The sequence below is a fragment of the Vanellus vanellus genome, assembly GCF_965231255.1.
Source record: "Vanellus vanellus genome assembly, chromosome: 5".
NCBI lineage: Eukaryota > Metazoa > Chordata > Aves > Charadriiformes > Charadriidae > Vanellus > Vanellus vanellus.
Genome location: NC_138910.1, coordinates 23402448 through 23418005, shown reverse-complemented (window position 1 = coordinate 23418005; position 15558 = coordinate 23402448). Strand labels below are relative to the sequence as shown.

The window sequence follows — 15558 nt, the reverse complement described above, 5'->3', positions numbered from 1 at the left end:
GCCAATTCCACACTTGTGGAATAACATATTGCCAAATCCTTATGAAAACAGTGAACTTCACCGAACTAAACACAACCATAATTAGAAGTATTGAGCTAGAGCTTTGAAGTCTAAATACAATTAATTATGTGGATTTATTCTGTTGATGATCTCCAAGGACAACTTATTTCTACAATACCATGAGATCGATAACTGTCAAGAGTAATTATAAATGATGATTTTCTAATTACCAATTACCAAAAACAAGTCAGCAGTCAACTATTGTATCCACTTAATGAGGGCAAAAAACATTGCAGTCTGGTATGCCCTGGTATCACAGACAGATACGTGGATGGAAAGTGACAACCATACAACCATTTTTGGTGATCAAGGTACACGGATAAATTGCTACTGCTGTATACAAACTCTGCTTGCTATGTATGCCACAAAAAAAAAAAAAAAAAAAAAAAAAAAAAGGAGGGGAAAGAAAAAGTAAGCAGAGGAGAAACTAAACAATCAACCTGTGATTCCGAAGGAATCTGTAACAACATGACACCCCGACACTTTGGATCTGACTGATGTCTCCCACTTTTATAATTTTGCCAAAACATATGTGTTGTCTCTCTAACACTAAAGTGACATTTTGAGAATAGGTACAGCAAACTTTAAGGACACATGATGTGAAGAAGGGAACATGTGTCTGAAAAGCTTGTCTTTTATTTACAGCTACTGGTTAGCTAAAATATTAATTTTTTCTTCAATCCTTATGTGTCCTTAATCCATCACAGAAACGCCACCACTATTTTTAAAACACTCCTTTAAGATTAAACAGCATTTGTAATTTGTTTAATTGTTGTAATTGCTATTTTCAGAAGCCAAAATACTGCTTATTTTGCTTTTATTATCATTGGAACTGTCAGAGACAGACAGTTGAACAGTGTTCTGAACTTTGGGTGCTGCCAATATTTACAGAGAGACGAAACTAATAAACTGGTTGGTGTCTGCTAACAGTGGGGTTTTTTTGTTATGTTTTTAACCACTGCAAGTCTAGGATATATTCCAGTCTTCATTTAGGCAGAATGACCAACTGAAGTTAACGGGAATTCGGTGGTGTATAGATCACTGTAGCCTAATACAAGATACATTTAAGTCAATGTGATCTTTTTCCACCAGTTTAAACACATTTTAATTTTTGTCCCGAGACTTTGCACACTGATCCCTACTTACTTCCCAGAAGACTTGAAGGCTTCTACAAAAAATGTATCGTGTTAAGCAAGTTTTTTTGTATATAAAATATCAAGTGTTTACAAGGGGAATTTTGAATATACTTAAACCCAAGTAAGATAGCATTTATTTATTTTATGATGTGCTTATCTTCAGAGTCTCCAAAGACCGTCAAAGAAATAAAAGAAGGCTGAAGATGATTATAAATGATAAGGCCAATGCAGCTATATTAGATGATGGCTATGATTTCTAGGTAAACATCAGAACGTGCTCTTCTGTGCTGGAACACTGCTCAAAACAAATAATGTGTTCCCAGAGTTCACAGGGACAATTTGGCTATTTTTAATAACCTTCTCTGTCAGTTCTTTGAATCATATTTTACAAACATCTTGCTTTAACCTTAGTTGCAATTATTGTATTATTTGAAAGCATATCATGTTGACCTCGGTTTGCGGGGAAAAAAAAAAAAAAAAAAAAGAGAGCAAGGTATTATTTTGCATTTGCTAAACCTCATGCAAGCAAACAGTGAATTTTCATGCTCGTAGAAAAATAATTTCAAGATATGTTCTTGTTTAAATTTAGAAGTTAGAAATTTAGAAATTAGCTTTACAGAACTAGCCATTTAACAATTTACTTTTAAAACCAAAGGAAAAAGCAACCTCATAAAAAAAAAAGTTACTCTTACAGAAGTGAATAAGTGAGTGCGATGTTCTTAACAATGATGGCAATGTTTCATAACACTGTCACAGTCTGCCACAGAGTTGAATTTTATTACGACCTATCAGATTTGTGGTATTTCCCTGATTACAAAATGATAACTAAGTCAAAGGAAAAGGGTTTTGCAAAAAGTTACACTCTCTGAAGTATGTTTTTTGTCAGAGAAGAACAATATTTAAGCAAAGTTTTCTTTTAGAAACGTAATCAGATTTGTTTTCACTTTTAATTGTGGTGTGAGAAAAAAAGCAGCACTTTAAAGCACTTTGCAATACGTTGCTGGGTTTTCTTCCCAATCAGCTTTTAAATCTGAATGTCTCATACCGATTTTTAGCAAACACAGAATTAATTGAGATGAAGATTATTACAAAGAGCAGGCTGGTTTTGGCTGGAGCACCTTATGTATTTTTCTTTATTGCTAATGTCACAAAACAGGCACAGCTCGTAATCTACATAGAGCTGCTAGTAATCAGCTATACTTAATGAACCATTTACTCATAGATAGGCCAGTGAAAATATTGTTCATTTTCCAATCTGCAGATACATTTCCTGTCTTCTGCCAATTAGCAACAAACAAAATAGGGGTAGTTTTAGAGTTAAAACACATCCAATAGAGGACTAAAACAGAGCAGTCTGTTTCCTGCCAAGTATCTGGACTGCCATTACGTTTTTGAGCAGATACAAATCAATATATAAATAAAAACTAGCTGGGCGGGGGGTGGGTGGGGTGGTGGTGTTTGGCGAGCTTTTTTTTTTTTCATTAATCACACTCTTTGTTAAAAAATTCAATGTAATACCTTACATTTACATCTAGCTTTCATTAATTTTGAAGTCAAGAAAGATTAGGAAAAGTTTCCTCATTGATATGTTCTAGATGTTAAATTTTACTTTTTAATACTTCCATTTATTTATTTACACACAACTTTAACAAATCTTAGATGAGTAATTTCTTCATTATTATCAAATTAATTTTCAGTGTTACATTTTTAATTGTTTTGAAGCCCAGAAGCCACTTCTTTACCAGCACGTGAACAGGAGAATGTGGTGTGCCAAGCCTGCTACCTCTGAAGTCAACAGGAGAAAAGACAATAAACTTTAACGTATTTTTACTCTTGTGTTAATATATGGATAGCTGCAGAATTACTCAGTCTAGAGACAACTCTTAAATAAAAAAAAAAAAAAAAAAGAGAAAAGAGAAAGAAGATTGGTCCAAGAGAAGAAAAATCATTTCATGTTATTATATTAGATTCAGCATGTTTTAATTACCACGTGGTCTGAGGTATTTGCATTTTCATTTATCAGAAATGTAAAACTGTTCAGCTTTAAATAACTATTTTCAGTGTATTACTGCCACGTTCAGAAAAACACGTGACGCTTTCATTGATGATGTAGCAATCGTCATTTAAAGAACAAAGTTACACACGTCTGTGACGATACGTGTCTACCATAATAGGCGGCAGCCCCAGTAAGCACCAGTCACAGGCGCTGACAAGACCACACCGCTTACATGTTCGTGTTAGCAGTTGATGTCAGCCACTCCCCGGCCAGGCCGATGATGTCCAGTCCCGTGGACAGCTGATTGAAAAAGCGAGGGTGGCCTGGAAAGAGAATTGAGAGCAAATTAGAACAACTCCACCGCTATTTCTCAGGTTTCAACTTTCAACCGCCCAACTATTCCGACAGAAACGATAGTTCCGCGCTCGTAGCACACTCGCAGCGAAGTTTTCAAAGCAAGTCCTGCTTAGGGGGAGAGCGTTAACCGACATTCGCGGACGAATCTTGTTTCAAACTCGAAAAAAAAAAAAAAAACCAAAAAACCACGCTTTGGAGACAGCTCCTGTATGGAATCATTAGCGTTTAAATTAAATGAGACCACCTCAGAGCCCGTAAAACACCTCCGGAACCTGTGGAAGTGCTCAGGCCAGCCCAGCCCCACAGCCCCCTCCCCCTCGCCCTCCTCCATGCTGGGAACTCGGGGGGGGCGGGAGGAGGATACTTGGCCGTAACAACCTGCAGGTGCTGCGGTCATTTGCATTTGAATGCAGGAAGAGAGGAAGGCTCATCCGCTTGTAATGGGGCTGTAGGGATGGGGAGGGTGCGGGGGAGCCCGTCTCTAGTTGAGCTGCGCGGCCGCGGGAGCGGCGTTTCGCGGGGTCTCTGCGGGAAATGTCCCAGCGCGGCAGGACCCGCTGCAGCGGGGCGCCGGGAGCCCCCCCCCCGCCAGCACGGGCGGTTCCCCCACATGGTTTACAAGCTAGGATTCACCTCATAAACAATCCAAAGTCAATCATATCCCAGTATTTCAGTCAAAATTGCTTTAATAACTTTTATAAGCAATAAGCCCAGCTACTGGGGGTCTACTCTTCTAGCATGAAGAGGTGAAATTCCTAAGAAATGATGATGGAGGGGGAAGGTGTCATGATTTAGCCCTTATTTCTGCTCTCTTGGGAAAGGACACGCAGATAACACGCTGGGGACAGCCCGGCTCGAGAGGGGGGTTCAGCGCTCGACACCCGGAGGGACCCTGTCACGACGCATTTGGCTCAACACCGGGAACATCAGCATCTTTTGACATAAAGAAATAAATGCGATTCTGCTCTGGGCGATGTCAGCGGGGACCTTTTGGAGGCGTGAGCCTGCCGGCGCTGCCGCGTCTCGGCACGTCCCGAAGAGGAGGCTGCCGGGGACAGTGCGGGGACACGGAGGCGAAGCGACCAGGCTGCTCCCGCCCCGGGGAGCCGAGCGGCTCGGGGCTAAAGCCCAGAAATATCACCGTGGCTTAGCAAATCAGCACTTCTCTCCCTTACCACGACACACGGTTTGGGAAGTTATTTTAGGAGACATTTCGCTGACCTCCCAAAGCTGTCAGCGAGCCTGCGATCTCCTGAGGCTGGGTTGCAGATTAAAGTCCCGCTGGCTTTAAAGGAAGCTTCGCTCGGAGAGAGAACGTGAGCCCTGGGAGCCAGGGAGTGTGTCCTGGGAGGTCACACGGCCCGAGCAGTCCTTCTTTAAAGCTGCACCAGGTACTGCTTTGAACAGAGCCTGTGTCGGATGGGATACCTGCATCTCAGCTCTCCGGGACAGGTCCTGCCTGTCCCGCAAAAGCTCCGGGGGAGGTCGGGGTGAGGAGAAGAACTTGCTCGCTATCCTGGCGCCGTCGATAGCGGAATAACGGTGCAAGCACACGGACCGCAGTGACTCCGGCTTTGCTGCTGGCCACCTATTCAAACAGCCCACGGGGCTGGGGGTGAAATACGCTCTCATTTGATTAAGGGCGCAAAATCAAGATATGCCCCTGAGGCTCTTGAATAAATCAAACCACCACGTGAATGGGAAGAGACAGGAAGCTAACCGCCACATTTGTCGTCAAGATTTTCTTCCTTGAATGCACCTAAACAGTGGCGAAAGCAGCGCCCCGTCCTTCGGGAGCCATTGCTCGCAGCTGCCTACCCAGAGATGCTCAGACAAAAGCCTCCCTCTACGACCTCCCGCCGCCCCGCCACTTCGGCTCGGCGCGGGGGACCGCCTCCCGCCGGGGCAGCAGCGCTCGCCGTGCCGAGCCGACGGGGGCTGCTCCGCCGGGCGGAGCTCAGCAGCCCCGAACCGCCGGAGCGGGGCGGGGGAGGGAAGAGGAGGTGAGGCACGGCCCCCCCGCTCCCTTATCGCTCCAGTCCCTCACCTGCTTGGGCACGTACGGCAGTCAGGGCTTGCTGCCAGCCCAGCTTTCTGCTGACACAGATGTAAAACATTTCAGGCCAAACAGCCTGAAAGAGCACAGACTTTGCTCCAGAGCCTGGCTACAGCTCACCCAGTGAAAGAAGTGATCATAAACGGGCATTTCTATCTGATTCGGAAGAACCTGGGCAGGCGGGGCTCCTGGGTAATGGGCTGAAATCTACAGGGTTCCTTTACTGATGATTCCTAGGATTTCAGTCTCTTTTTCATTAAACGTCTGGTGAACATAAAGAAGAAAAACTGCAAATTCAGTGTCATTTATGCCCTCATTTACCTAATGATATTGCTCCCCGGAGATACAGACAGCTCGCATTTCATCAAGTGAAAGAGATTACGTCTTAAAAACTTGTTTCTGGGCATTGCAAACAGCACCGACCCCTGCCCGCCGGGGACGGATGGAGCATCAATAACTGAAGGTTCTGAGCAGAGACATTTCCAGCGCCCACAAACAGCCCTGGAGCTGAGTCTCCAAGGGAGGCAGAGGCGAGGGCGTGGAGAGGGTGTGGGCTTACCTCCGTGGGCTCAAGCCCACTCCCTTCACCAAAGAAAAGCCGCGGGAGGGACGCTCCAGAGTAGTGTGTGAGGACCTACCTGTCCTCACTCCGTATTTCAGCGTGTCCCGGCAGTCCACCAGGATCTGCTCCAGGGACTCAGGGTTGTCTGAGAGCTCCAGGTTGAAGCCCTCCATGCCCTCCAGGAGCTGGTGCGGGTGGTGGAAGTCCAGCACTTTGGTGGATCTGTCAAACGTCTTCTTCACGTAGTTGAGGAGGATGTCGACGACCTCCAGCAGGAACTGCATGGTCTGCTCCTCGCCATTCTTAGCGGGCAGCAAATCTGCAGGGCAAACCAGCTGTCAGCGCCTGCTTTGGGAGCGAGAGGCGGAGATGAACCAGCCCCGGCAACCCGCAGCCCGGGACCTGGAAGCCGCGGCGCCGGTGCAGCCCAGCTGTAGCGGGGCGGGCGCCCGGCCCCGGATCGCCCCGACCGCTCCTCGGCGAGTGAACCGCGCCGCTGCCCCCGGGGCTCCTGGTCCCCCTCGCCCGGTGGGGAAGGACGAGCTCAGGTCGCCCACGGGAACGGCGGGGGCACCTCCGAGGCACCCCGGCCAAAAGCACGCCCTGCGACGTAACGCGGTGTGGGGCACGCACCTCCCGGGGGCCAAAAGCACCCCAAACCCGCACCTGCCCTTCTCCTGCAACGCTCACCCCACCCTGCGAAGGGACTGATTTCCCTTCTCCACCCTCCTCGTCAACGGCCCCGTACCAGCAATCACGGACAGTTTCATTGCTGTTTCACTGAGGAGGAAATAAAATATAAAATTACTCTCCTCCTGGAGGCTGGATCTGGACTGACCCCGGAGGAACCGCTGGAGCTGAGCTGCAGAGGATCAGCCCAGAATAGGTAAAATTGTATTTCAGGACACTTGTACGCATCACCAGTACGGCTCTCGGCAAACACAGACACAGATCGCTTCCCTCAAGAACAACCAAGCAAAAGCACGGTCTGAACGTGGCTGCGCTTGCAAGGCAGGCGAGGGCAGACTACTAAGGGACGTGCCCGAGCTGGAGCAAGCAGAAGCTGTAAGAGCGTTTACCTCTGGCATACAAATTGGAGAAATCTGTCTCGGTGCGCCGGAATCTGGATTCCCTCTCACTGTTCTCGCACGCCAGCAGGCTCTTGGAGGACTGCCTTTCCTTCAGGGAGCTAACGATCCGGCCCTTGTCTTCCAGGCTGTTGGTCCTTTGCAGGAACCCTACATTGTTATTGCAAGGTGCACAGGTCAGAGTTTTCTCACTTCCCAACATGTTTAGAAATATCGAAAGCAGCTCTCTAGAAAACAGTTCAAAGCGGTTGGCTCTGGATCTGACTAATGAGGTCAGGAATAAGAGTATTTATGGGGATTATTTGCCTCCAGGAGGGAGAGCTCAAAATGCCATCAACTGCAAAAACCCAGCCATGCAAAAAACAAATTTTCGTCATTTAGTGCAGTGGTAAATTCTTATTAAGTCGATCAGACAGATTCCACTTCAGTAATCAGCCACTGGAAGAGAGTTCAGGATGAGTCAATGCTATTTCAGCCTGCAGGCAAAGTTTATGGACCTAGCAGACAGGGGCAATGATGTATGATTAAAATCAGGGCCACTTTCAGTTCTCCTCGTGGTGCTTTCACGCACAAAAGGCATGAGAATAAGCAGCCATTCTGGAGCAGCCGTCCTGAGAGCGCCAGCTCTCTAAGGACACCGGTGGCACTCATCACCCCACCTTCCTGTTATCAGTACATACCAGCACGTGTCCAGGAGATGCGGATTTTCCACCTGAAAAGATGCTTTGATACTAACTCATCATCCCTGCTCTCTCCAGGTGTTCCGCTCTCTACAGAGACGCAGCCCTGGCGGCCAGGACCCGGTCTCAACTGCTGCTGCTATGAGCAACAGCAATAATAAATCCCCTCGCCCCAAGAATAACGGCGGTGGGCGCCACGCAGGGCCCGTGGCCAGTAACGAGACCTGTCTACTTTACCAAGGCGGGGAGAACAATTAATTTTCAGGATTTGATCCATTAGTTCCATGCCAGCTAAAACACGCACAGTGATGGGCTTTTCTTTATTAACGAAGGCAACGGATTTTGACTTCCCAGGCTGCAGCAAGCGTGCCTGTGTGTTTGGAGGAGACAGTAAGGCAGCGCCAGCCTCCTTTTTTCTTTCATTTCTTTTCTTTTAAAACAAGTAACAATTGAAACCGACGCTCGTCGCGGGTGGAGATGTCCTCCAGAGAGGAGGACTTCGCAGGGGGAGAAACCAACGCCGCAACTGCGCTCACCCACGTCCCCCGACGCCGCTTCTCTCCAGCGCGCTCCGCTCTCCGGCCATGTGCCCCCGCTCTCCGGTACCCCGATGGAGAACCGGCACTCCGGGCTCCTCCGGCAGGACACCCACCGCCGGCCCGCCCGGGCTCCCTGCAGCTTGAGCAGGCCCCCGGGGGCTGCATCTCCGTGCGGAAGAAAGGGAGCGACACTGAGCGGCTGCCGGCGCGGTACCCGTGCCTCCCACCCTGCTGCCAGCCTGACAGTCCCGCAAGAGCTACCAAAAGTGGAGCCCCCGGCCGGCAGCCCCTTCTGCATCAGTCGGGCACGCAAACGAGTCTCCAAGAGGGTTGTTCTCAGGCAGGTCTGTCTAGCCCATCCTTTCAGTGAACACCTCGCATTTTGCCTTTTCATGTTGATCTTCTACTAATTAGTTTCTCTCTATGATGCTTTTAGGAATACGAGGGAAAAAAAAAAAAAAACAAACCAACAACATTTAAGGGAAACTCTCTTCGTGCATATGTTAAGCATAGCCGTCCAGGATCGATTACTTTTTTGTTTTGTTTTGTTAGTGTTTTTAACGGTCCTTGCAGCGGTCACCAGCTCCTGCGACAGCCAGTGCTGTTCGCCTGCTCATCATGTGGAGCAGCTGGTACCGAAGCAGGTGCGGTCTAGACTGGACTCCGGAGCGATCCTCTCCTCTTTCCCCAGGTCCTGTGGCTTCATTTTGCTTTATTATTCCACTTGTCTGTCTTCTAGGCTCCGGGTGGCGATGCTCGGTGGGAAGCGTTACATGAGAGGAGATGCCTGCGAGAAGAGCAGCGCTCCCCCCCAAGAGCCGTGCCCCCCGCCGCACAACCGGCGCTCTTCTCGGCGCACAGCCACACGTCCCTCGGAGGCTCCAGTGGGAAAGGAGGGGGCAGCGCTTCAGTAACCGAGTAAGGCTGCAGTTGCCGCCGGTTCGGCTCGCATCGGGCTCGGAGAGGCCGAGGCTTCGCTACAGGGTCTGGCCTACCTAGGGCTGCGCCAGGGAGGCGGCAGTGACAGCCTGCCGGGGGCAGGGAGCTCCCTCACCCCTCGCCCCAAACAACTTCGTGGCGGTTCTTCCCCGCGGGGGCTCCCCGGCCCCGTTATTATCTGCCGACGCCGGCGGCAGCGAGCTCAGGTGGCGGGGATCCGCCGGGGCTCGGAGCGGCTTCGCACGGGGCCGGGCAGCGTGGGGGCAGCGGGGCCGCGCGTGGGGGCGCTTCAGGGCGGAGAGGAAAAAAAAAAAAAAAAAAAGAAAAGAAAGAAAGAAAGAAAAAGCCTGAAGGGAGGAACTCGCTGCCGCCCGGCATCAGCTCACCCGGCTGCAGACATCGGGTCGCTCGCCCAGGTCCCTCGGCCACGGCAGTGTCTCACGGAGCTGGAGGGGTCCGGTCCACGGGGGAGTCCAGCGGGGTAGGGGCAGCCCCCCGCTTCGCAGCCGCCGGACCCTTCTGTTCCCCCACCGCGGGAGGGTGGGAGGCGCTCCCGGCGCCAACCCGCGTCCCAGGCTGCGGGGAGCGAGGCAGCCTGCCCTCGAAGGCTCCTTCCACGGCGCGGGAAAGCGCATGGCTGTCGGAAACCTTTCATCTGCATCCTGTGTGAAAAGTCAGGTCGGTGTAGGAGAGATCCAGCAAGTAGCAGCGCATGAAATAGCGTCCACGCTGCTTCCCCTGTAGCAGCGGAGAGCGCAGACTGTCCCAGCGGCAGCAGGTACCTCCCGCAGGTGCCCCACTGACAGGTATTTTCATCGATGCGCTTTCAGAGACCGATGTTTTAAAAGCCGAGTGAGACCGCACTGGCGAGGGACTCCTTCGGTCCCCGACGTGACCACAAATCCGGCGTGATTTCAACACCAGGCCTCGCACAAGGCAGCCGTGTGAACCCCCCTCCGCCTCGCCGCCCTGCGGGGACCTCAGCTGCCTGGGCCGGGGCAGACCTGCCGGGCCCCCGGCTCCTGCGCGTTGGTGGCGGCTGCAGGAGATCCCGGTTCCGTCGGCGGCCGGCGGGGTTCAGCACCGCCGGTGTGACTTGGCCACATAAATCCCACTGACTCCGGAGAAGAGCTGAGTTTCTGCCTCACATGGCTGCTTCTGAAATCACGGTCTCCTGCGCTGCTCGCGGGGCTGGGAATCATCAGCTGGTCGGGGCCAAACAGCTGGAGACGCACCTGAGCGATTTCACTACGTCGAGTATTTCCACTGATGCCAAGCAAACGTTAGCAGGATCGGTCTCAGCAGCGATAATAATTGCCGAGGTGGGAGTAAAAGGCGTAGCATGCAACTCCAGACACAGGGGAACAACTGCCCATACTTTGCCCGCTGTGACAGTTCATTAAACCGTTTTAAAATATGTTCTCTTTTTTTAAGTGGATATGTACGGAGACGAAGAGCACGAAGATGTGGTAGCGGCAGGGGTCTTTTCAGGCGGTGACTTTCAACCAGAAAGGAAATGAGCTAATCCTTAAATCGGTCAGTTGTTTGAAAAGAAATTACATACATCTTGGATATGTAATTACTGAAAATGTCAAACACATAATATACAACACAGGTGGAAGAACCGACCCATTGTTCAAGACCCGCCTTTTCTCTGCGCTCAACCCTTATTTAAAGTTTGCATTCAAAGTGAATCGATTTCGCTGTGATACACACAACAAGAACAATTCCGAGGCGCCTGGTTTACTACAGCTTTGTGACTGCACAATATTTAGGGTCCGGAACGACGTCTTGTGAAAAGTAAGGACGAGGGGACATCATCTGTAATAGTCAATCGTCAACTTGTTTAGCATGTTCATTTAGGATTCTCGGCAACATTGATACTTCACTATAAATTTACCCAAGGCAACCTTCACTCTCTGTCTTTGTGAAGGTGTTAGATTCAAGTGGGAGGGCTTATACGAGCAAAAACAATGATCGCGACCGAATTCCATTATTCCGAATCACCGTCACTATTCAGGGTACGTTTTTCGTGTAAAACTGAAAAAAGCCAGCAAAGAAACACCGAGCACCAAACCCAAGCCAAAAATACAGCAGACCTGCTTGTTTTGAACTCCCTTCACAAAGGCTCTGCCACAGCGCCTTTTGCCTTTCTCAAATCCAAAATGGTGGGATATTTCATTTTCAGTGTATTTGATCTCATTGAAAGAAGCTGCCATGTCCCTCTGTAACCCCGGTAGTCTAGCAATACGGAACAAGCCTAACGGTGCGTTACTTTATCAGTTCTGCTTGCCGGGCTAAATTAAAACGATGATGAAAAAGCCCATCGCTCCAGCCACTGAAGGGACTGGTACGGAAACGGTCCATTAAACCCAGATCGGGAGCTATTTATAGAACTAAGCGACTACTCGTTAATGTCGCCTGCGGGTACCAATGAAATCTCTAATAGACACAGGACTAAACATTCGCACCCTGATTCTTTTCCAGTCCGAACTTCCAGGTACCAAAACGCTTAGTAAATGAGCTTCGAGTCGGGCAAGTAGGGCAAGAGGTTAAAGTATATCTCTGCTTTGAAAAAAACGACCGTTTACCCCGCGAAATAATTTCCCATCCCCCCAAAAGATGTAGCCGGGGAAAACGGGAAATAATTTCTATTCATAAGGGGCACGGGCTAAGCTGAACGATTCTCCCCATCAGAAAATGAAGATTTGACAGTCTCCGAAAGCGAAGGCGCCACAGAGAACTCCGGAGAAGGAAGACAGCTTGTTATCTGCAAATGAATCTCTTGCTATAACGCTGCGATCTGATTGTGCATTTGTTTCCTTTCCTGCATTTCATGTGCCTGCGCGCTGACTGGCTGCCAGCGCTATCTTACCAGCGCAGCAAGCTGACGAATTGCTCTTTAATAAGGCTCTCGTTAATCTTTTTCCCCCAGGAGATCCGTATTTTCTAGTCAGATAAGGTTGAAAAATTTCAGACAGCGAGAGGCGGCCAAACCCCCGGCTCGTTCCTCCGCGGCGCGCCCCGCGCTCCCCCCGCCGGGGGCAGCCGCCGCCTGCACACCCCCGTTTATCGCGGCGGGAGGGGGGGGGGCGGGGAGGAGAGGGAAGGCGCAACCGTCCCTCCCGCGGCGGACAACGCCAAGGCCGAGGCAAATCCCGGGGAGGCCACGGCGGCCGCCGTTAGCGCCGGGGCCGGGGCGCGGAGCCGCGCTGCGGCCGGCAGGGGGCGCGCGGGGCGGGGCCCACCCACCGCGGGCCCGCGCCGCCGTCGCGAAGCGTGGGGTGCGTGGGGTGCCGCGCGCCGAGGTCGCGGAGGGGCGGACTTACCGCATATCTTCAGCCCGATCTTCCTGGTGCACCCGTGAGCCACGCCGCACCACGAGTCGTAAGCTGGAAGAGAGGGCAGAGGCGTTCCCCTGGGGCGGCGGGTCTCCCCGGCCGCCCTCCCGCCCCCCCGCTGCACAGTCCCCCCCACCCCCCCGGGGAGCTCCGGGAGAAACGGCTGCTTCCCCAGCCCGGCGGGGGGCAGCTGAGGTTCGGGTGACAGCGAGGTGACGCGCTGGCCCGCCGAGAGGAGAGGGAAAAGCACCCGGGACCCGAACATCTAATAATTTACTGGCGGGGCTCCAGGGAAGCGGCAGCTTAAAATAAAGTGGCGTGAAATGGGGTCACAAATGAGTTCAGGAATTAATTGGGTGAAAAATAGTATTTGACTAGATGATCGGACGTGCATGGCTAAGCCTCGGTCGGACTGCCGGGCCGCCGACGGCCGCACTAGGGGCGCTGCCGGCCCGGTCCCTGCCCCGGAGCACCGTCTGTCCCGCAGCACCGTGTGCCCCGCGGCTCGCCCGGACGGCCCCGCTACATGGCGGCGCCAAGGCCGGCAGCCCTTCGCCCGCCGGCCCTGCACGACCGGGGAAAAGCCGCGGAGAGGCTTCTGCGCGGGGGCAGCGCCGGCGGCGCGACGGCACCGACGGAGGGGACGGGCTCCTTCCCAGCCTCTGTGAGCCGCGGCCCGGCCACGCCACGGTCGGCCCCAGTCGAGCCCGGGGGAAGCGGGGAGCGAAGCCCGGGGCTGAGGTGGAGGGGGCTCCGCAGGGCACAGCCGAGCCTCTCCGGCCCCGGGGCAGCCGTAGGGCCGGCGGCGGAGCCTGGTCGGGGCGGGCAGCGGCCGGGCTCCCGGGGAAGGAGAGGCGAGGAAAGCACCCCGGCGCTGCCGCCCGGGCGGAGGAGCTCTCGGGGGGGGTGGGGGTGGGGGCGCTGGCCGTGCCGCCGGGCGGGGAGCCGCGGGCGGGCAGGGCGGGATGCTGCTGCCAGAGGTTCTGTCATTTTTAGCCGCCTTGCCAGTTAATTGGATTTCTGCTCGTGACACCTCAGCCGAAGGCAGCAGAGACTGTCACCCCCGCCTGGAAAAAGACCTGGTGCTGCCGTTCGCCCCCTCCCCCGTTCCTTCCACTTGCAGAATAATTACAATAATTACTCCGATACTCGTGCCTCGTAGCCCTTTCAGGGTAAAAGCTACTCCCCGCTTTGCTGTGCCTGGCAACCTTTCATTTCTTACTGTTGCCTGCTCTTTGTCTCTGATGCTTTATAGCATCGAGCCTCTTTTTTTATTTATTTTCGGTAGGCGACGGTCTGAATTGCCTGGCAGGGCTATAAACTGATTCTCTACCCACCTGCAGCAGCCTCTGCTTCCCACTCACACCTCAATAACTCAAGGCGAATTCAGAGCAATTAGGAATACAAGGCTTTGAAAAGCTACAATTAGCATCCAAATTTCGCTTGATTACAGGCTTCAGCGTAGGCTGAAAGGAAGCTGCAGCATTAGCATTTATAAAATATAAGGGGGGGACACACGACACTCGCTTTAAGCCACTGGTGTAACTTCGCCCTGTAACCCATTAATTTTCTCCACACCCCTTACAACATACCGATTTTTTTGCCATCTGGGCGTTCAATTTATTGTCTAAATCCTTCAAATGCAGCTGTAAGATAAGGGCAGCGCTGGCCGCTGAGGTGGGCTTTTCCTCCCTGCGTTGTGTTCGCCACGAACCAACCTCTCCCACTCCCACCAGGAAGATGGTTTCTTTGTGTAGAGCACTCTCCGCACCTTGCTTAACGGCGCGGTACAGAGGTTCGCGGATTTATCTTTTCGTTTCGAAATTGGTCTTTCCAAGCCTAGGTGGAGAAAGCCTCCAAAATACTTTAAACGAGGAAAATATTAAAACCTACTTGTGGGTCGTAAATTAGTTGGGGTGGGGTCCGGAGCGTCGTTGGAGGACGAGGGAGCAGAGGAAGCCATCCCTTCAGAAAAGCCCCAGTCCCTGGAGCCCGGGTTTCCTCCGATATTCCTCTGAGGGGTGGGCAGCAAGGAATTTGCTGGAAGGAAGAAAAGGCGGTTTTAGTAGTCGGGTCTCCTGGAGAACCTCACCGGAGTCCCGTCCGGACGGGCGGGCAGGGGCCGACCGCCCCGGGGACGAGGGGCCAGGCGCAAGCGGCGCGCCGGGAAAATGCCTTGACAGGCTGAAGAGCGAAATCCTCCCTTCGCTGGATGCCGAGGCGCTACCCCCCGCGCCTGAATGACGGATTTAGCAGAGCATGAAGTCTATCGCTATTATATCGGTGGCCGCTGAGTAGGGCAATTACGTGGCTCGCGTCAAATGGAAACCAACGTGCAAAGCGGGCTTCGAAATTACCAGCCCAAAGGACTTACAATCCCAAACGGAGCCCGCTTCTGTGCGTTATCATCCGAGCCCCAAACGCACGCCAGGCTAATAATTCAGGAAAGACTGACAGATATACCCCCGCCACCACAAAGGTGCATTTTGCCCAGGTCCAATGACAGGCGCCACACACACGTGTATTTGCACACATATGTTTCAGCAAATCGGGACCAGTACGTGCTCCAGCTCTAACCGGCGCTCTCCCGTGCCCGCGCTCGCTTTAGCGGCGCAAATGGCAGGAGAAGGCATGTCTGTCTGGGGGAAGGAAGGTGCTGGACCAGCCCTCGCTCCTCGCCAGATGTTCAGCTCCTTCCTGGCGGACACGGCGCTCCGATAACCAATACAGGGTCGCTGATCGAGAATTGCCGGGTCAGTGCCCCGCTCGTCTCTTTGTCCCCAGGGCTACCTGCGATTTGTTTT

General features: G+C 52.1%; 1 protein-coding gene across 1 annotated transcript in view; it reads right to left on the bottom strand.

Annotated features, from left to right (window-relative positions):
* Positions 1–14717, bottom strand: part of GAD1 (glutamate decarboxylase 1) — a gene marked incomplete at both ends in the record, with an annotated part of 28606 nt that extends 13889 nt beyond the window's left edge. The window contains 5 exons of the mRNA XM_082484495.1: positions 3425–3515; positions 6244–6486; positions 7247–7405; positions 12743–12805; positions 14648–14717. Coding sequence (XP_082340621.1) covers positions 3425–3515; positions 6244–6486; positions 7247–7405; positions 12743–12805; positions 14648–14717 — 626 coding nt within the window. The remainder of the gene's footprint in view (positions 1–3424; positions 3516–6243; positions 6487–7246; positions 7406–12742; positions 12806–14647) is intronic.
* Between the last annotated feature and the right edge of the window lie 841 nt (positions 14718–15558).